We start from the raw sequence: 20,799 nt of genomic DNA, 5'->3' as shown, positions 1-20,799 counted from the left end.
GTAAAGCAGGACCTGTTTTTTGTCTTGGAAATGGCAGAACCTGCAGAAAGAGCATTAAGCAGGAGGAGTCAGAGTGCTCCGGTAACAGCAACAGGATGGAGGGAATAGTATGGAGCTGCATCAGGCGAAGGTAGGGTTGGAGGTTAGGAAAAGGTTCTGCACCTGGATGGCAGTGGGCACGGCCCTAAGCTGCTGGAGTTGAAGGAGCATTTGGACAGCACCTTCAGAACTATGATTTGAATTTCAAGTGGTCCTGTGTGGAGCCAGGGGTTGGCTCAATGACCTCGTGGGTCCCTTCCAACATGGGATTTTGTATGGCTCTAATACATATGGTTAACAGAGACACGTATTCACTTCTTGGAGACAGGAAAGGAGGGAACAACACTGATCACAGAAAGACTATTCTGACAAAGAGGAAGGAAGGATTTGAAGAAAAATGCAAGTAAGTACATAGGTTGCTCTGAAAGTAATGCCTGTTGTAATGTTGTAATGGAAACTACAACAACTACAAAGAGTGCAGTAACATTCTTGACCGAGCAAATTCTCAGCTACGAAACAGTTTTTCAGCAGTCACCACTAACAGTCCTGCTCTTTTGCCAGTGATGAACAAGACCCTGTATGCCTCGCTTGAAAAAATCTACACCAGTGGAGGTCACCCACTCTTTCATAGCTGCTATGGTGGCGTTGTTGCTAGGAAAATGTCACCCATGGGGCCTGGTGTTATTGTGTTGCAAGAGAAAGGCCTCTTCTCTGGCCCGACTCCATAGGTTTGAGCCTTCAGCTCAGAGTGATCAGAATTGATGGTTTGCTCGGGTTCCAGGAAATCCAGAAGGATTGCTCCTTTCCTATCCTGCAAGACATAGAACATCACTTTACAGACTTTGGGCTGCATCTTCAACCTTTTTCTTCAGTGGGGAATTCACATCTCATCACTCCATGGACTGCTGTTCTGACTCCAGCTTATAGTGGTGACACCACAACTCATCACTGGTAATGATGTGATCCAGAAAACAGTCAACTTCAGCCTTGGTTGAATAGGTCCTGACAAGCTTGCAGACAATGTTCTTTCTGTTCCTGTGTGAGTGTTCTTGGGACCCACCTGGCACAAACTTTCTAATATTCCAACTTTGCCACTGTTGTTTTCACCCAACTGAAGACGATGTTCAGCTCCATGTACAGGTCCTTGGCCATAATTCACCAGCTTATGTGGATGAATTGATCAAGACACTCTTCATTTCACGGTGTCACAGTTCTGCATGGCCATCTGCAACATGCTTTGTCTGGCTGCATGTCACTGACACCACTGCTGAAACACACCACCCACTCCTCACTGTACTCACATCTACTGTTTGGTTTCCATAAATGTTCAGCAAGCATCAACAAATATCAACAGGTGCCATTTTTTCTGTATGCAGGAATTCAGTGACACACTTTTGCTTCATACACCATTCTGTCAGCCATCTACGACAATGTAACAAAACGTAACAGAAGACTGTTGGGAAGGTTCAACCCCTACCAATCAACAATATCACCAGTATCAGCCTCTGATGCCACCAGCCAACATAATTAAATAAGAGGCATTACTTTTGGTGCAGCTCTCATAATTTATCTAGAGGAGCATCTGTGTATGCCAACAGCCTGAAGACCTGTGTGAATCCATCTGAGATTCTTGAAAATAATGTAAAGGAAAGGTCCAGTGTAACCATTCATTAATATAAACTATTGCATGAGATAACCAGAAAGTAGTGAACACTAAGCTCTTTGCATAAAAGGTAGCAGGACTGATTCTAGGAACCACAAATCCCTCAGATTTGTAAACCTTGCTCTCCAAGCTACACGTATATTGATGAAACCAGAGAATGACAGAATTTCAAGAATGGAAGAGGTGAGCTAGTAAACTGTCAATACAGAGAAGTTATGTTTTTTTACTCTATTCAAATTCTTCAAAAATAAAAATAAAAAACATTTAGTTGTATATGTAACAAAAGCTTCTTCATACAAGTTTTTTGACAAAGCCTTTAGGCTAAATGCTGTATGTGGGTATATGCTTTCAGTGATCAGAAAATACCCAATGAGAAGTAAAAAGGGAACACGCAAAGCTCAAAGAATAAAGAAACATACGGAGATCTCTTGAAAATACATTAAGCACCAGCATTTAAAGATGCTGCAATATTAACTGCTGAATATTAAGAAAGAAAGAATAAGTAGAATAGTGCCAGGTGAAATTCAGTTGGAAAAACAAGGAAGACAATTACACTGAATTTTGAACCATTTTTTCTTCCAAAAGAACATACACTGTAACTGATATGGGGGGGGAAAAAAGACAACTACCTGGAGAGATTTGAGGGACAAATATAGACAAATTTCATTAAAACCACTCAAAATACATAGATCTATTCTCTGATCATCTTCAGTACTTGATTTAGCAAAAATCGGGTATAAAACACTAGAAATAAAATGCCATGGCACTTGTGATAATAATACATGTTTGGCTCAGGGAGAGCAATCGCAGAGAGATACTATAAAAGCAAAAGGACTCCAAAGACAGGCAACCAGTGATTAAAGACTTTGAATTTCTTTTACCTGAAACAAATCAAAAACGACAGATTTTTATTTTTACAGGGAAAGGAAATGAACATAAGAGGATATGTCAGAAATACAATTTAATGTATGATCTACAGAAAAAGTAGATCATCCAATTTATGTTTTAACAACAAAGAAAACCCCAGGAGAACAGTCAATAAATTGAGGAATAACATTAAACATATGAGACACCATATAAATCACATAAACCTGAGGAATTCATCAACACAAGATATCGGAACAAGGTTTAAATAGGATTTGGAGATAATTACACATACATGTATGCGATAGAAACAAAGTTACATTATATATAATATTTTTAAAGGGTGTTGTAAGCTTTCATGTCAGGGTCATAAACCAATCACAACCTGATAGCAATTAAAAAGAAGTGTCTCCGGCAGATATAATTATTCCCCTGTGAAATTCCTCTACAGCATCTCTCCACTTGCCGCAGACAGAAAGAAAAAGAAGAAAAACTTGTTTTAGAATGGCAATTTCCCTGTTCCTCTCACAGTTTTTCCATGCTTTGAGAGGTAACAACACTTCCTTTAAATCATCTTTAATTAAAAGGAAGTAAACCTGGGTCACTAAGCTTTTTTTTTTTTTTTTTTTCTTAATTGATTGTCCCTGTAATATGCAGTAACCACGAGAAAGACCTTCTGAAGTACAAAATTAGCACAATATCCAAAAGCTAAATACTTGAATAAAAATAAGAAAACAAACTAACAAACAAAACTGTGAAAGCAAGTGACTCAACTTGAACCCTATACATTCAGTCACTTGGGTAAGAGCACATCCATGCGTCATTAGGTTGGAAGTACCAAAGGAAAGGCTACTTTCTTCATTCTTCTGAATAAGCGACAAAAAGGAATGAAAACTAAAACCTCCCCTAATTTTATTCCAACTATGAAGTAGAAAATGGTAAACATTTTACTATCAGTAAGAAGTAAATCAGAAAATTAGAAATAAGATAAGCATTAAACATAGCTTCACTTGCTAAACACTGATTTTTGGGTCATGTTCCCAAATACTGATTGCAATTTACAGCCACTATAAGCATCTATAATTTATCAGAGCATGACAGGAAGTTTAAACTATGTTGTCTAACTCTGGAAAGCTGAACTAGAGGAAGACTGAAATTGGCCTACAATTATAAGTTAAAGAAGAGAAACGAGAAAAATAAACACTGGACAGTTTTCAACAAACAAATCTTAGAAGTTACTTGAAAGCAAAAACCCCTAACAACAGTTAAACTGCTTTTTATTGACCATTTTCTTTTAGGCAATAAAATAAATCATAGAATCACAGAAAAGGACCACAATGATCACCTGGTTTCAACCCCCCCGCTATGTGCAGGGTTGCCAACCAACAGACCAGGCTGCCCAGAGCCACATCCAGCCTGGCCTTGAATGCCTCCAAGGATGGGGCATCCACAACCTCCTTGGGCAACCTGTTCCAGTGCGTCACCACCCTGTGTGGAAAAACATCCTCCTAATATCTAACCTAAACATCCCCTGTCTTAGTGTAAAACCATTCCCCTTTGTTCTATCACTATCCACCCTTGTAAACAGCCGTACCCCCTCCTGTCTATATGCTCTTTTCAAGTACTGGAAGGCCACAATGAGGTCTCCCCGGAGCCTTCTCTTCTCCAAGCTAAACAATCCAAGTTCCCTCAACCTTTCCTCATAGAAGAGGTGCTCCAGCCCACTTGCCAGTGGCCCTCCTCTCAACCCGCTCTAAGAGCTCTGCATCCTAAATCAAATGCAAGAAATCAAACAAAAATGTGTCATGGTGGAATTGTACATCTGGAACTTTTATCTATCATTTCTTTCCCACCCAATGCCAAAAATACCAGAGTTTTCTTACCACCAATAGTAGGCTGAAAGTTTTGATTATGTATCATAATGATGGAATACAAACTCAGTAGTCAAAAAACTTAAAGCAGTAAAAACGTACAAGTCAGGAAATACAATTCAGCATACGATGAAGCAAAGTATTGCTAATCAATACACACAGCAATAGATATTTAAAGGACACTACCACAAATTCAATTTTCTTGAAATTCTCTCAGAATAACAATTACAAGCTACATGCAGTGCCAACATAAAAGTCTTCTAATCTTTCTAAGAGAGGCTCTAACTCAGGATTTAATCGATCATCTTTGTTTTCAGCTCTCAAATACCATTTTCTGCAAAGCAAAATATCCTATCCCAGGAGGTACTCTGGCCTGCTAATATCACGTTGCTAATAGCACAGCACCTGTCCCAGCCTCAAATAACAGCACCCAGACTAGGAATAAGTAAACCATAGGCATTAACTCAGAGAACCTTCAGCTACTGGTACCAGACTGTAAGTAAGAGGTGCTCTGTAGCTCCCCCATAAAATGCTGTTTATATCAGAAGATTTCAGTTTCATAATCATTAATCTTCTGACTTTTTGGCTTTTAAGATGCTTTAAGACCCGGACCAATATTTACAGGTTTCACTCGTGTTTATTAACGTAGGGGAAAAATTCCATCAGTACTTCAGCTAGCAGGCTTTAAGAAAACTCAATTAAAGCACAAAGAATCCCGGTGAACCTGATGTAAGTTTCATTAAAGAAACAGCAAAGCTGTACAGTCAAAAGGACTTGCATCTGTACAAATAACATTGATATTACCAGTGTGCTTTGTGCCACTCTCAGCAAACTGTTCGGGGCTGAGACAGAAATGTATTGTACAAATATTGTACTGAAGGGAGGTAAATCACATCTTCAAGCACAAGAATTACATTTTAGAACATAACCTTAATCAAATTGGTCGTTGTGTTTCAGTGATTTCTACATCAGCCACAGAAGTTGTAGGCAGTGTCAGCAGTTTTCTGTGCACGGTACACTAGCTCCCCGTGTGGACACACTTGATTAGCAATACATGCAAAGTAGTTTGCAAAAGTTACAGCCATCCTCTTGTTTCAAGTTGCCTATGAATCCACCCATAACATGGTAACAGCCCAAAACCCCACATTCTAGTAAGAATTACTGTTAAGTGCTGGCAGCACTCCTTGCAGCTGGTCTCCATTTCCTAATACTAACTGATCAGTGTCGCTGACAGTCATTTACACAGTCCCGCAGTTAACGTGCACTAATTCAGAAAGAGAATATTCCAAATATTCCCCTTCCTCCAGCACTGGCTATGTCAGCTTAACCAGGTAAAGGGAAAAACCATGACACTTGTTCAACACCCAAACTTCTTTCTGACATTTAAAAGCCCCTCTGGAGTTAAACCATCTGGAAAAGTGGGTAAGATGAGGATCCACAATCTGAAAATTCTTTTAGAAACACATCACATATAATTCACTTTTGCTTAAGAAGGATGACCCTACTGGCCCCAAAAGATACAGAGCAACTTCCAGATTTGGTGTTGTTACAGAGGGTCAACAAACAAACCAGGTGAGGAACGGCTTACCAAACCTATGTTATAGGAAATTTGACCCTTTGGCCCTCAAGTTTTCTAACAAGTTAGTAATACTGATAGCTTTACAAGACTTCCTACTCATGAAGAGAAGTTTCTTAGTTGTATTCTTCCACGCACTTGAGTGAAACAAATAGAATAAAATCTGATTATTTGTAAAACTAATTATTTTGCCTAATATTCCACAATAACTTTTTTACATATGATGAACACGTAGGCAATCAGTGCTTGTGCAGGGGTAAAAACATCCAAAACCTCATACAAGCAAAATGGAAACTTGTGCTGGCCGTGGAACAAAGTCAATTAACGGATGCAGACACACTAGATCTCTATTGTAAGGGCTCATACAGTCAGATGACAGCACACTGTGTTTATAGCTGGTTGTTACAGTCATGCCTAAGAACTAGGCTATTAACAGCAAAAAAGAATTACATCCCATCTCTAACAGACCCGTAATACTGTATCACTTCAGGAAAAATCTCCTTCATCGTTCCACTGAAAGTGTTTAATCTCCAAAATCATTCAAATACAGGGACAATGCTGGACTACTGGAATTGTGGTACTTCAAAATAAATCTAAATGTCCCCAGTTTCTCATTTCTTAGTTACAAAGCCAGCCTAACTAGAGGCTACAGACATCATCAAAGGGGTCATACCACTCGCACCTTTGGCTCACAAAACAGAGTAAATATTTTTCTGAGAGTTACAAAAAGATTTAGATGAAGGAACAACGTTCTTTAAGGAAGCTGGAGGCACAAACAGGCTGCTATTACCAATTCAAGATTTCCACTATCTTGAAAACTTCTAGTAACTATACAGAACACAAACCTTAATTTATCTATGCCAAACAGAGCTGCTCTAGTTGCCTCTCGTTCAAAGAACAGCTGGGAAATGGTCCTCCTGTTTAAGTTACTCTAAAGTGAAACTTCACACCAAACAGAAGCATCTAAATTTCTTGTTTTAAAGAGCACAAACACTGACAGAAATCCTCCTTGGAGTTTATCTGCACAGTATAAAGTTGATAAATGCCACACTGTTCCCTTTTTCAGAGATTTTAGCTTGGTTACTATTCCGCTCATCACCCCCATCCAGGGTTTGTCTTTCAAAAATACATTCTAGAAATTACTGTATTTTTGAAAACTGTTTTTTTAAACATTTAATAGGAGTGATCTTGATCCAAAATTCATGCTTTACCTCCAACTAATAGCTCACTTGCTTCATGAGAGGAAACACTGAATCTTCCTTTTACACCCTGATGCCTATTACTTCAATTTACGGTTGAACCTGAGTTACTTGTGGACTTCCGAAACGCTCATCCAGAATAACATACCCTTACTGCTTTCAGCCTCTGTTTGGAAAATAATTTAACCCTGTCATTCTCTATATGAAGAATTAAGCCCAAAGTTCAAAGATTTATGCCAGTTGTGAATGTGAGGAAAGAAAACAGCACTAACAGATTTTCCACTATCATACGATAGAAACTAGACTGTCAATTTTATGGCCAGAATGAAGGATACTTTAACAAACAAACAAACCAGAGCACATACTCTGCAACTTCAGAGCCTTAGTAGTTCTTAGGTCTCCAAACTGTTTCTATAAGCTAATAATGTTCCAAGTACATTAGCTGCATGGACTGAATAGGTTAGGCTGTGGTTGGACTTGATGATCTTTGAGGTCTTTTCCAACCTGGGTAACTCTATGATTCTATGAATAGTACCTATTTGAAAAGTGCTGAAGTGTAGACTCCCATTCAGTCACCTGAACTCTTAACTACTAAAAAAACCCTCCCCTCACCAAAAAGCAAAAAACAACTGTTTTCCAATAAGAAAGTTCATGGTCCCTTCCACCCAAAGTCATTCTGTGAAGCATGAGGAAGAGTTTTAGTCAGTTGCTGGTAGTGTTACTTAATTTTTACCTCTTGATTCTGTTTCTTTGGAAGTAATCTGTGTTTCAGTTTTTGTTGACAATGTGTGTTTAAAAAGATCACCATTTTATCTTAGAACTATTTAGTAAAAATAACGGTTTGGACTGTGACAAGAAGGGAACTACATTATGAAAGACGGATGGAAGAATCACACAAGTCCTATTGGCAGCTTTATTTTTGAGAGAAATTTCTCAAGCAAGAAAAAAAAATGGCTTTATTAATTTTATTAATGAACTTCTCAATATTGTGATATCAGGAAAAAAATTTAATGAGACACATACATTTTCTTGTAACTCAAGCACTGTGTTTCCTTGCAAGCCACTTCACACGCAGAATTTAGTTTGCTAGGGGAGTTAATTCACTTTAGTAAGAAAGTTAGTACAAATTATTAGCCTTCATTTTCATCACAATCCTGAAGTACACACACACACACACACACACACACACACACATCAAGAGCTCTGTGTACTGGCTGAAGGCAAGAAGCAGTGCATAAGAGAAACTCCAAGAAACTTCTGTGTTTAAAAAGACAGAAAGTTCCCTCTCTAATAATTCTTGTAGATCTCTCTATCTGTGGTTATAAAAACCACTAACGTGCACACACGTGTAGGACTGAACTGCCCCTCTATTTCTTTCAGAGAAGTTATCATCATGAGTTGCTCTCTCATGAATTCCCTGTAAGAAGCAGTGGGACAGAAGAGAAAAAAGGCCTGAACAGGTAAGTCTAATTTCATTCAACAGTTGGCAATAACCTTTTAATGCCATTCTCCCAAGAAATCCTAAGAACTAAAACAAAGGTTGGAGAGAGAAAGATGTAGTTTTAGACATCATGTAGTTTCAGATTTCCTTTTATGCTACTGTTCCTGGGGGGGGGGGAGGGTTGGAAGTCCCAGTAATGACCTTTAATTGCATCTTTGTTCTCAGCAGTTCAAGGACACCAATATTTTGGTGCGACTTCCCTTGAAAATAGACCAAAAGAAACCAAAAACATCTGTATAGCAAAGAACACAAGACCAGCTCTTGTTGGGAAGCTTACCCAGTACGGTGATGACAAACAGATTTTCCACTGCTGTCGAAGGAAAGCACCTGTAAACTTAGTAAGATGCAACAAAAAGTTGCATCAACTGCAGACTTAGCCACCACTCCCATCCTGTTCAGAAGACGCTACACTGAGCAATGCCGCTATTGACACTGCTGTGGCTGGTCAACTCAAGATTAACCTCATAGCTCCTTTGTATTCTAGTGTGCAGGCAGCTCTCTTGTAACAGGAGTCATGCATCATAAATGTTGATTATTACAATATACAACTAAAACAAGAACTTTATTACGACATCAGAATGTCTTTCCAGCTCTCTTTACTCACAGCCTGCAATGCTTACTTCATCTACTACAACTCTTAAGCCCTCTTAAATTATATGAGAAGCTACTGCAACAGCAATACCATGACATTTTTATATTCTACTACTTAAAAGAGAAAAGGAGGTGTTCACACACATTATCTTGCTTCATATTTCATTGGTGTCAGCCACAAAACTTGAATTTTACTGACTGTTCAAATGCTGCCACAGAAGTGTGGTGAACTGAAATGTAACGCTTCATAAGCTTCCTTAGGTCTTAAGTGAAAAAACTAAATGAAGCAGGCTTTTAGAAGTTTATCTTGCAGTAAAATAGCAGTAACTCACACGTTCCCAAATTCTCCTGACTAAACCTCATTGGGAAGATAAATTAAAGAATGATTTTTTCCAAAACCTTCAACAAAAAAGTTGTTCTTATCTGATTAAGTTACCCCATTTCAAGCAAATCTTCAACAGTTTTACTTAGTAGGTGAAAGCGTCTACACTTCGCTAAGACTGAACATCGAAGTTTAACTGTGTATTACTTTGTATTCCCTGTCCAGTTATTCAAAGCAGAAAAAATGCTATGCTATTTTGTCATTGATGGAAAATATTCCTTACACTGAGGAGCAGAAATGCACTTCAGTCCTGGTCTGCAAAAACCTTTCATGGCCTTACCCTCACTTTTTTCTTAAGAAGAGAATGTCACCACATTCAACTATAAGAACAGGGCTGTGCACCAGGGACTAGAATAAGGTCAAATTCATTTCCACTTGTCATCAGAACCAGGATATGAATTAAGCCTCCAAGAACATATTAGCTGAGTAACATACACAGCCCTCTTAAAGGTTTACCTCCCTTCCCCCACAGCTACAAGCTTGGATTTATAAAGAGAAGCCTCCACAGGCACAACAGGTTGGACATAACGAAGCACCGTTTCTATAGTCCTCTAGGTACCAACTTGAAAAGATGCTTCGCTAGTAGCAATGATTGGAGAACACTTCTCCAGAGACCAAAGAAAAAGTAATTCAATTTCAGTTGGTAAGAACTAGTATCTAGGAATGGCTGTTTTATAGACATTCTTTTTAGCTTCATATTACAGAAATGAATCAAGACTATATTAATTCAAGAAAAGTCTTATGACTAAAAAACAAAAGAACTTCCTTGTGTTACTCGCAGTGAACTCCCAGAGCTTTCTGATTAACACATAACCACAGCCAGAGAGCAAGTTACTTTAATGCTCATTGTATCTTTCCTTGCCACTCTACAAACAGCGAAAATCGTGGAGAAATTGGTGGTATCTTTTGAAATGAAAAGTTCAGTGATACAGATTCAGAGAAAATACAGATTATTTTTTAAAAACAAGCAAGTATTATCCAACAAATGCTTCAATGCCAAAGCTATGCAGTGTTTCAAGATAAACCCACGCAATCTTATTTCTCGTTCATTAACACTATCCACAATGCATAGAGGTTGCTTTACGATAAAGGAGAGAAGGAAAGAATAAGAGACTCACCTAAAGTACCTCAAAGCTGATATTTACCCAACCCCATTCCATGAAGGCTGAAGAATGGATGATATTCCAGCAGAAAACAAGAAGTAAAACAAAACTAAACACCTCACTTTTCCCTGATGTAGGGGGAAAAAGAGAGTACTGTTGTAAGAGCTGACCAAGAGCCACACCAGGAGACTTCTTAGTTGAGAAAAAACAAAGTCATCTGTAAGCCAAGCCAGTCATCCTGCATGCACAGCATGTTTAATCCCAGAATATAAGCCTTCAGTTAAATAACTCAGATTGTGAGCATAACATAAGCAGTGAGCTAATGAGACTTATATGACATGAAGAGGCATTCCATCTTGTATTCACTGCATAGTAAATTGCAGACTGTTTGGACAGTTTCTCAAACATCTCCCCCACCCCGTGAATCCAAATTACACCTATTTCCTCAGTGTTATGCTAATTTGTACTTACTGCTGGTAGCAGAGACTGCATGTTCTGGTTGGAGTCAGCTATAGTAGCTAGATAAACCAAGTTTGTGTGTAGCATCTGCTGGTATCTACCAAAACGAACAAAGGAAAAGAAGCCTTAAGTCACAGTGACAATCCTGGAATTTATCTCTATACGTGTCAAGAAACAACTTCCAACAACTTACAAGAGTACTGTTCTTAAACATCCTGCATGCTTTCCTCACATCTCCCTACTGACCAACCTTTCCCAATTTCTCTGCCAGATCTGGCTTGCTTGTCCTATACAGTTTCTGTATTGCAAATTAAACCTAAAACATGGTGACCTCAACTGTTTCACTTCCTACCCCAAACAAAGTCACAAGGAGGCATTTAGAGTACGTCTGTATGATGTAATTTCCAACAGAAATACTAGGGAAAGACAGCTCTTTTTATAATGTCCCTATATGCAAGGTATCATATCAAAATGAATCATGATGAAGAACAGCGTAAACATTCCATCAGGACCCTGAGATCTGGATATTCACTGTTCAACTTTTTTTCTGCTGCAGAACCGAATTCCAGAGTATCAACATCCAGCCCAGAGTCAAAAGAACATTGTAAGCGGGAGCAGAGTAACTACAGGCTTGCATACAGCTTAATATAGTAACTGTGTGTTACACTCATATCAATAGAAGTAATCCCCTGAAACAAAAATACCTACCATTCGTCACCCCAGCTTTCCTCCCACATTACCAGCCTCTTAGAAAGGGCCTCAACAGCCACATTGTGATAACCCATCTGTCATCACATGGAGGAATATCTGTCCAGGTCCACAGCTGTCTCACCCTCCAGAAACTCCATTAGACAACAAGTTTACAGGGTATATTCTGGCAAGTCAAACTTAAGGTGGAGCCTGTTTTTCTCAGGAGAGTGGTAAACAGCAGAAATAATACATTGTTTCGAAAGGTCTAAGAAGAAAACTACCTCCTTTGCAAACTGTAATTACAACACAGAGGTAGATCTCTCAGTTACACAGTCCCCATTTTTCTGTCATTATGCTACCAACTTGTACTACTCAAGTTGCAATGTTTCAGTGATGGAAGTGATAGTTACACAGTGAAGAAAAAAATTAACCACGTTATTTGCAGCAATATTTTTCTACTGTTCTCAGAGTGGTTCTCCTTCAAAGTGAGCTAAATAAATCAACAACTGATCTAGATGGAAATCCACCCAGTCCACAGTAGATTTGGATTAATGCCTTACTGAGAGCATTCAGATGTCTTTCCTTTGTTTTGGTAGTCCATTATACACTGAATAAGATGGTTATTTTCATCCAGCATCTGAAACGATAAAGAAATCTGAGGTAAGTGTAACATTCTTTATGGGAAAAAATAACTGAAGGTAACTACAAGTCTTATTCTTAAAAGTTTCATTTCTTTTTTAAAACAAACAAGATTAACAAAATTTAAACAAAATTAGTAATCCAGAAAGCCCTTTTTTAACCAATTACTTACATCTTTCGCTCTCCCTCCTTAGTTTTATAGGTTTCAGTACGAAGGTTTTAAGTCACTATTATAACTACCTTTATGATGTTCCCTATTTAAATACCTCTGTTTTAACTATGAGAAGTTCATGGGAAGTTTTCTGAGATTCCACGTAATCTCAACCAAAGAACAAACTTGAAAACTTGGGGCATAAATTTTCCTTCTCCCTCTGAAGCCCACAATTCAATAATAAAAGGCATTATAACAGTTAACTGATAGAAACTGAGTTTAACATACAAGATTGTTTCAAGGAAATGCCTTGAAAAGTAAGGCCATACTTACATTACAAATGTTCTGTATAATTACATACTCTTTAAAGCGTGGTTTAACCAGCACAATAGACAATATTTCAGAAGCATTTGGGAATATGAACACATACTAATTACTTTTCTGGGGAAAATAAAGTTCTAAAACCATGGGAAACTGCAGGTCTCATAGACTTCTCTAGGAAGTTCATGAAATAAAGATGTTCTATGCTAACAAACAGGAAAAAATAAACAGCCTAGTTTCCCAAACTTACACATCCTCACACTCATGTCTTTATCTTAACCACTAATCTGCACTCTGGTCAGAGAAAAGTTCAGTAAAACCAAGGCAAATCTGAGCTACCAACCAAGTTACCCAAGTCTGCTCAGCTAAGTGGAAAATCTTACATCAATTTCTTGGTTTCCTCAGTGGAAAACTAGTTAAGATCCTTGCAAACTACCAAGTGTCACATCCTAGATCTGCACAATCTGCACATCTGGTCACCTCTTTCCTCCTCTTACAATTTGGGCGTGACGCTCAGCTGCTGAATTTCACAAAGCTAATACAATCTTAATGATCTTCGAGGCTCTTCCCTTCTGAACACCGAATCAAAACATCTCAAATCAGAACGTGGCTGAGATTAGCCAAGTTGATGATTCTACAAGCACAGCACAAGCACTATAATTACATCACTTCCATTTCCATAGGGATCCAACTTTAGCAAATTCTACCAGAAAAAACAAGACAACTTCTTTTTTAATCCTTTTGACTAATCCACCTCTACTACAAAGGTCATAAGCCTTAGAACCCTACGCAGTCCACTCAGGATTTACATCCAGATAAGAATAAAGCAAAGAGTTGATTCTTCCTAAATTCAAACTAGCAATTCACCAAAATACAGGAGGAACAATCAGTGAGAAATGGTTCTTGCATGAAATTGCTGGACCTGGAAACATCATCCTTAAGCAGGAACCACAGACAGAACCAAGTTTCTGAACTCCTGACACCATGCAAAACTACATTTGCAAACTCCTAAGAGGATCCTGAACACACTCCTACACTGGCATACTTCATATGTGCTAACATCAAGTGCTAAGGAAACCCAGTGGCCAAATTCAACAGAAAAAGAGAAGGAGGAAAAAGCAATCAGTATGATTTATATAGTACACAGAGTACTTGTAAGGGAAGCCTCGAATGAAGGACCTCCTCAAAAAGTCTCCAAGCATCAAGAGAAAGGCAGCATATACTTAAAGCATGTTAGCACCTGGGATGGTGATGTGCTGAACAAGCTGCCCATAGAAGCTGTGGAGCCCCATACCTGAAGGTGCTCAAGGCCAGGCTGGATGGGAGCCTGGGCAGCTGAGCTGCTGGGTGGCAGCCCAGCCCACAGCATGGGGTGGGACTGGGTGGGCTTTGAGGTCCCTTCCAATCTAAGCTAATCTACAATACAGGTAGAATTTGGAACTGCCAACGAGATGGTTGTTCTCTCCACTGCTGCCATACAGGCTGGACATCTTTAGGGAAAATAAATAAATAAATAAATAAAGCTAGGAAGAAAGCAGAGAAAAGCAAACAAGAAAGAATACCACTGTACGCTTGACAGGACTGAAAGCACTGTTTTATACAATTTTTTTTATCATGCTGCTGCTGCTGGAAAACCAGTTCTTTGAAGAAGTTACAGACACCTGCCATCATGAAGGCACCTCCAAGACTCCTGACAACTTACATGCGCCAGTTACAAAGATTCTCCAGCTTTAGCTATAGCAGAGTTCTGTCAATACACTAACATCAAATTACTAGCCTGACTACAGCACAAGAAAAACCTAATTATCTACATTCTCCTCACTTAGGTAAGTGACCTGCAGCCTGCAGGCAGCTTTCTACCCGGTGGGTATGCATTTCCCACCTTCACTTACGAAGCACAGACTGTTACAGTAACTGTGCAAGGTTACACTGAAGTCCCAGGTCTTCTATAACGCCCTGAGCTGCAAAACCCTCCCTGCTGACACCCACATTCTTTCTTAAGCCACAAGGTGATTGTATCTGACGAGCTCCCACACAAGGAGCTTGCCATCATTGAGTGGGAGAGATTCCAGAGCAAGAGTTGCAATGGTGAGAGCGAAGGCCTACGGTTAAGCTCCAAAGCACAGCGCTGAACTCTCTCATCTCCGCCAACACGGAATACCCAGGGTTAGTACACACCACAGGCACGCTTCCCTCTCTCTGCAGCCCTGTCACGGCCGCCAGCCATAGCGCTTCCCTTTAAGCTTCAGGGGAGGAGCAGAGCGGGAGAGGGCCATCTTTCGCAGCGGCCCCAGCACTCGCCCCGCGTAGGCCGAGCTCACAGCTACGCAGGGCCCAGCTCGTTTTCCATGACGGCCTCGCACAGCCCCCACAGCGCAACCAGGCCCGCAGTCCTCCATCGCACCAAGGCTTCAGCCTCGCTCCGCTCCACCCCGCCGTCCCCTCACGGCGCGAAGCCCCGAACCCTCCCTCACCTTCTGGATGGCGGCCGGCGTGATCTCGCCCTTCCCCCGCTGCCGGGGGGCCGCGAACGCCACCGACATGTCGCACCGCCAGCAGGGCCCAACCCGCTCCCGCCCGCTCACGCACACCCCGCGGTGGCGGGAGGCGGCCGCGATCCGGGAACAGAGCTGCGCGGGGGGCGGGGCGGCCGCCCAGCGGGACGGCCCATCCTGCTCCCGCCGGGGAAGCCTAAGTTGGGCCGCGAGCTCCTCCTCGCTTTTCAGCAGCAAGAAGGTAACCACGAGGGGGCCGAGCCCTTTCACAAGCTTAGCCGAAGCAGCGGCATCAAAAGCTCGTTGCGCCGTTAGAACGCGGCCGCCCCGCGCCACGCCGATCTCCTCATTCCCCCCTCTCTTTATCGCAACGTTGGTTCATTCCGACCCCGCTCTGCTCCGCGCCGGACGGGCAGCGAAGTGGTACAGCCAGTAGAGGGGGAGGTGGGAGCAGCGCGGCTCTCGCGTTACACGGAGCTGCGCCGCTCCCCGCTTGGCGGCTGTTGGTTGCGGCCGAGGCAGCCCGCTGTGCCGGTGGGGCGGGGAGCGGCTCCTCGGAGCGCTGCCTGAACTGGCAGGTGGAGACACGAGAAAAATAGAAAGTTGCATGGGAGCAGCTGGTACCGCCTGCACGCGGCTGCGCTGTGTGGGGGCTGAGCGCTCCTCGAGCTGGATCCTTTCCCAGCCCCGTTTGTACTTAACAGGGTTTTTTCCCCTGTCTCCCACACAGTTTACCGACGTCGTGGCTATCGTGCTTGTAGCGCAGCAGAAGCGAGGAGATGGACGAAACCTGTTTTGCTCAAGTTGATAGCCATCGCGGTGACTCATGGTTACCATCCCCTGCTCTTTGAGTGAACTCAGTCACAGCGGCTCTGATTAAAATGATGAGTTTTTTTTAAGTATCGCAAACAGTGAGGAATCCCTAGAATGAATCGCAGGGTTGGAAGGGACCCTAAAGCCTTCCCACGCCCAACCCATGCCGTGGGCAGGGCTGCCCCCCAACAGCTCAGCTGCCCAGGGCCCCATCCAACCTGGCCTTGAGTGCCTCCAGGGATGGGGCACCATAGCTTCTATGGGCAGCTGTGCCAGCGCCTCACCAACCTGAGTGAAAAACTTCCCCCTCACATCTAACCTAAATCTCCTCTCTTTGAGTTTAAAGCCATTTCTTTTGTCTTATTGTTATCAGACCACATAAAATGTCAGTCTCCCTCTTGCTTTCTTCAAGTACTGGAAGGCCACAATGAGGTCTCGCTAGAGCCTTCTGTTCTCCAAGCTAAACAAGCCAGCTCCCTCAACCTGTCTTCATAGGAGAGGTCCTCCTGCCCACTAGGAATGAAGAATGCAAGACAGCTGTAGAAAATGCTATGTCTTAGCTAGCTGCAAATAGAAAAACAAGGACTTCACTCTTTAGCAGAACTGTACGCATGGCTCTTGGGAACTGGTGAGGTGGGAGTGTGTCCCAAGGCAGCAGGCCCCTTCATTAACTGGACGGTAAGTGTTCTCATAAAATACACTAAGCACCAAGAACTCAGCAAAATGTTTTCCTGTGAGTATAGCTTATCTTGCTCTCATCCTCTGCTTACCCAGCTGCTGTCTGCAGAACGTTTTGCATAGAGGTATGTTGGTGATCACAGTATTGCAGAAAATAATGCTATGGTAATAATGGTAATAATGCTTCTATGGTAAATAGAAGTACTGCTTTGAAGATCTAAATGTTGCCCCATGTTCTATCGCATTTTCATCTTGATGATGAGTAGAGGAGAAAAAATAGGCTTATGAGATTCTACAGATGAGAAACCTGAAAATTAACGGAGTAACTGGCCATCGTATTTTGCAAAAATTGTCCAAATTAAATATGAAAAACTTATGAGTGCCTTCCTACTTCCACGCAAAACATGGGAGAATGGTGTATAGAATACAACTGATATGTGTGTAAAGTCATTCGTTCCTAATAATTAAAACCACATCTCTTTCCTAGTTTTGTCAGGCAGTTAAATTAAATCCATTTATTTCCCTTTTCTTTCTGTCGATTAATCATTCCTATTTTTAAAATGTTGGACTTCTGTATTCATAAATAGCCACAGATCTAAAGAAACACTGGAAAAAGACTCCACAGCTCTACTTTAAAAACAACATGTAAATAATGGCACAGATGCGTACAAGTAAGGAAATAGATAGCTGCAATGGAAATGTGCCACATGTCTCAGAACACATAAGCACAACAGGGTGTCTCTTTTATGACTTTCTTAATGCATTGCAATGTGCCTAGATATCAAAGGACATATGGTATATTTTCTCTTTAATTGCATATTTATTTGCTCTTGTGAGTTACTCACAACTTTAACATTATTTAATTGTAATTTAGATGCATAAATCTAGATCATCACCAAGAGCTTCAAATGCAAATACGTTTCAATCAGATCTTTCTTCCACTTCTGTTCTAAGTTTCATCAATGCATTTTGTGCAAAAAAAAAAAAAACCACTTTTCTTACTCTAGAAAGTATGATAGCTCTGGACTGTCTGCTAGTAGGATGGAAGGTTGAATTACAGCCTTTTTTTTGGGGGGGGCACATCAGGGTGTTTCTGTGTGTGTGTTTTATAACATCAGCCATACAATCAGATAACAGTTACAGCAAATCCCAAGTAAGCACTTTGTTTTGATAGATGAAGATAGAAGGTAGCAGGAGAAATAATTACTGTTGTTGGTTTGGTGTTCCTTTACCAACTGAACTTGCTGTCACCTCATGACTTTGGTGGGATTTCCTACATGCCCAGTCTCCATGGGCATTCATGTTGCTGCAAAATGGAGCTAGCGTCTGTCTGTTTAAATGGTCGAGTCTTAAAAATGATTTAGATCCTATTTGATAAGCAGTAATTTGTTATCAAAATGCACAGCAATATTAATGTGAGGTTAAATTATGGTTTTCTTGCTTCCAAAAAGGGATTGCACTAATGTAAAATTTGTCTTGAATTCTTTCAGCTTCTTGTTTCATACATTCAGTTTTGCCATTTGTATTTTGCACTGGCTATTGTATAGAATATTAATAAGAAGTAGCACCTCAAATGCAAGCCTCTACATATTGATGAAAAGCAGATTACTCAACCAGCATTGCACACGATAGTTATATTGGTGGCTCTGCCATGTTCCAGAGGGGCAATAACAAAACCACCAAAAATCAACATGGTGATAATTTTTTATTCTAGTGTCTGTCATTTTAGTCTGAAAATATAAATATTTAGAATAAGGGCGCTTGCATCATGTTCAGCAGTTGGCACTAATGGGAGTAAGTGCAGCAGCTGCATAGAGAAAATCTTTCTGTGTCCTGATTTTATTCTTCAAAAGGGAACCTCCAGCTAGTAGGAATGTACGCTATAAATAAGGAATAGCAGAACATGTAATTTAAGCCTCTTTGGAGTGGAAAATTCTTCAAGAATTCTTAGATGTTAATATTTTATTTTAGAACATGGCAGCGAAGTTCAATAGTTCCTGATTTCTTTGTTTATCAAATGTCAAAAGCAAAGCAGAAATGATAAACCTGAGATAATACTACCGAGCAGCAGTGAAGAGAGGATATCACTGTTCTTGAATATAACTTCATATTCTTATCTGTTTAAGGCAACTTTGACAGTTTGCAATGAATATATGTACTTTTCTGGAAATGCTTCTGGAGACTTTCACTTCTGCATCATCCTCAGACTTTTGAAGTCTCGTTAACGAAAAGGACAGAGGAGGAGTCTGTGCAGCTACAGGATAGTACTTCTGCCTTGTCATGGGAATTCTAATCAACCACTTGATGAAGGAATACAGAAAGATAATTATAGTTTTCTTTCTCCGAAGAAAGACTGATCTCATCACCTAATTAAGACCTCGCTCATTCCTGTTAGTTTCTCCAATACTGCCCAGGATGCCCTTGTTCTTTGCCAAAAGGGCATATTTCTGACTCACACTCACCTTGTCCACCTGGATCTCCACAATCTTTTCTGCTGGGCTGCTTTCCAGCCAGTTGGCCCCTAACGTGTACTGGTACATGTGGGTTTATTCTTACTGAGGTGAAGTACACTTCCCTTTGCTGGTGGCAGCAGTCACTCCTCTCAGTTAAGCAGTATTGGCCTTCATTCTGACCCCCGAGGGTGGTCACTACTAACTGTCCTGCTGGACTCCATACCACTGACAAGAACCTTACAAGCATGACAGTTCAGCTTATTTTCAGTACACGACACTCTATTCTTACCTAATCTGTACTTTATCCATTTGTCTATGAGGATGTTATGGGAGATACTGGCTGAAGTGTCCTAAAGGTTGAGATTAAAATAGCCAGTATTCTTCCCTCTTCTGCCAAGCCTGCTGTCTCTTCACAGAAGGCTATCAAGTGGGTTACTATGCAGTTTACTCTTCAGAAATCCATGCTGACTATTCCACATCACCATCTTGTCCTTAATATACTTAGAAATGGTTTCCAAGGTAATTTGTTCCATCACCTCCCCAGGGATCAAGGCGAGGATGAATGGCCTGTAGTCCCCTGGATCCTCCTTCTTGTCCTTCTTGATGACGGGTGCCTCTCACCAGGCCCCATGGACCTATGTAAGTTCATTTTGCTTAAATATTCCCTAATCTAATTGTCTTCCACCAAGTTGTCCTTGCTCCAGAATGTCCCACGAGTCTCTAAGAGTGGTGGTTTCTGAAAGCTGGTTTTAAGGATTGAGGCAGAGAACATACTGAATACTTCAGCTTTTATGCTGTCCATTCTCACAATGCTGCCACCCCATTCGGCACTGGCCTCACATTTTCCCCAGTCTTCCTTTTGCTGCTGATAAACCCATGAAGTCCTTCTTGTGCTTCACATCCCTCACCAGATTCAAGTCCAGATTTGCTTTGGCTTTCCTAACTCATTCCCTGCATACTCAGACAGCATGTATATTCTTCCAGGATTCCTCCTCTGTTCTTGCTTCAACTGTTTTTATATTTGAGTTCTATTAGGAATTCCTTGTTTATCTCTGCAGGCCTTCTTGCTCAGTCTCCTGCTTTAAAGGTAGGCCATTCCTGAGTTTGGAGGAGCTGGTCTTTGAAAATTGGCCATCTCTCATGGATCCTTCCTCTCTCTAGGACCACAGTGCAAATGTGAGACCTCTACCAACTGTCTGAAGAAGGCCTTTTACATATGATCATAGAATCATAGAACCATAGGATATCCCAAGTTGGAAGGGACCCAACTCCTGGCTCCACACAGGACCATCCAAAATTCAAATCATATTT

General features: G+C 40.9%; 1 protein-coding gene across 3 annotated transcripts in view; it reads right to left on the bottom strand.

Moving 5' to 3' along the window:
* The window catches only part of SS18 (SS18 subunit of BAF chromatin remodeling complex), a 39,890-nt gene extending 24,185 nt beyond the window's left edge, over positions 1-15,705 (bottom strand). Inside the window, exons 1-3 of one of the 3 annotated variants that reach the window (XM_072329308.1) lie at positions 15,524-15,705; positions 12,499-12,575; positions 11,261-11,345 (exon numbers count right to left, since the gene is read on the bottom strand). In XM_072329308.1, coding sequence (XP_072185409.1) covers positions 11,261-11,345; positions 12,499-12,575; positions 15,524-15,592 — 231 coding nt within the window. In that variant the 5' untranslated portion in view covers positions 15,593-15,705. Of the gene's footprint in view, positions 1-10,804; positions 10,918-11,260; positions 11,346-12,498; positions 12,576-15,523 lie in introns of those variants that run through there. The other 2 variants (XM_072329306.1, XM_072329307.1) reach the window with 2 other exon arrangements.
* Between the last annotated feature and the right edge of the window lie 5,094 nt (positions 15,706-20,799).

This window comes from Excalfactoria chinensis, chromosome 2, assembly GCF_039878825.1.
Source record: "Excalfactoria chinensis isolate bCotChi1 chromosome 2, bCotChi1.hap2, whole genome shotgun sequence".
Taxonomy (NCBI): Eukaryota; Metazoa; Chordata; class Aves; order Galliformes; family Phasianidae; genus Excalfactoria; species Excalfactoria chinensis.
Note: the sequence above shows the minus strand (reverse complement) of the source record. Positions and strands in the feature narration are given on the sequence as shown.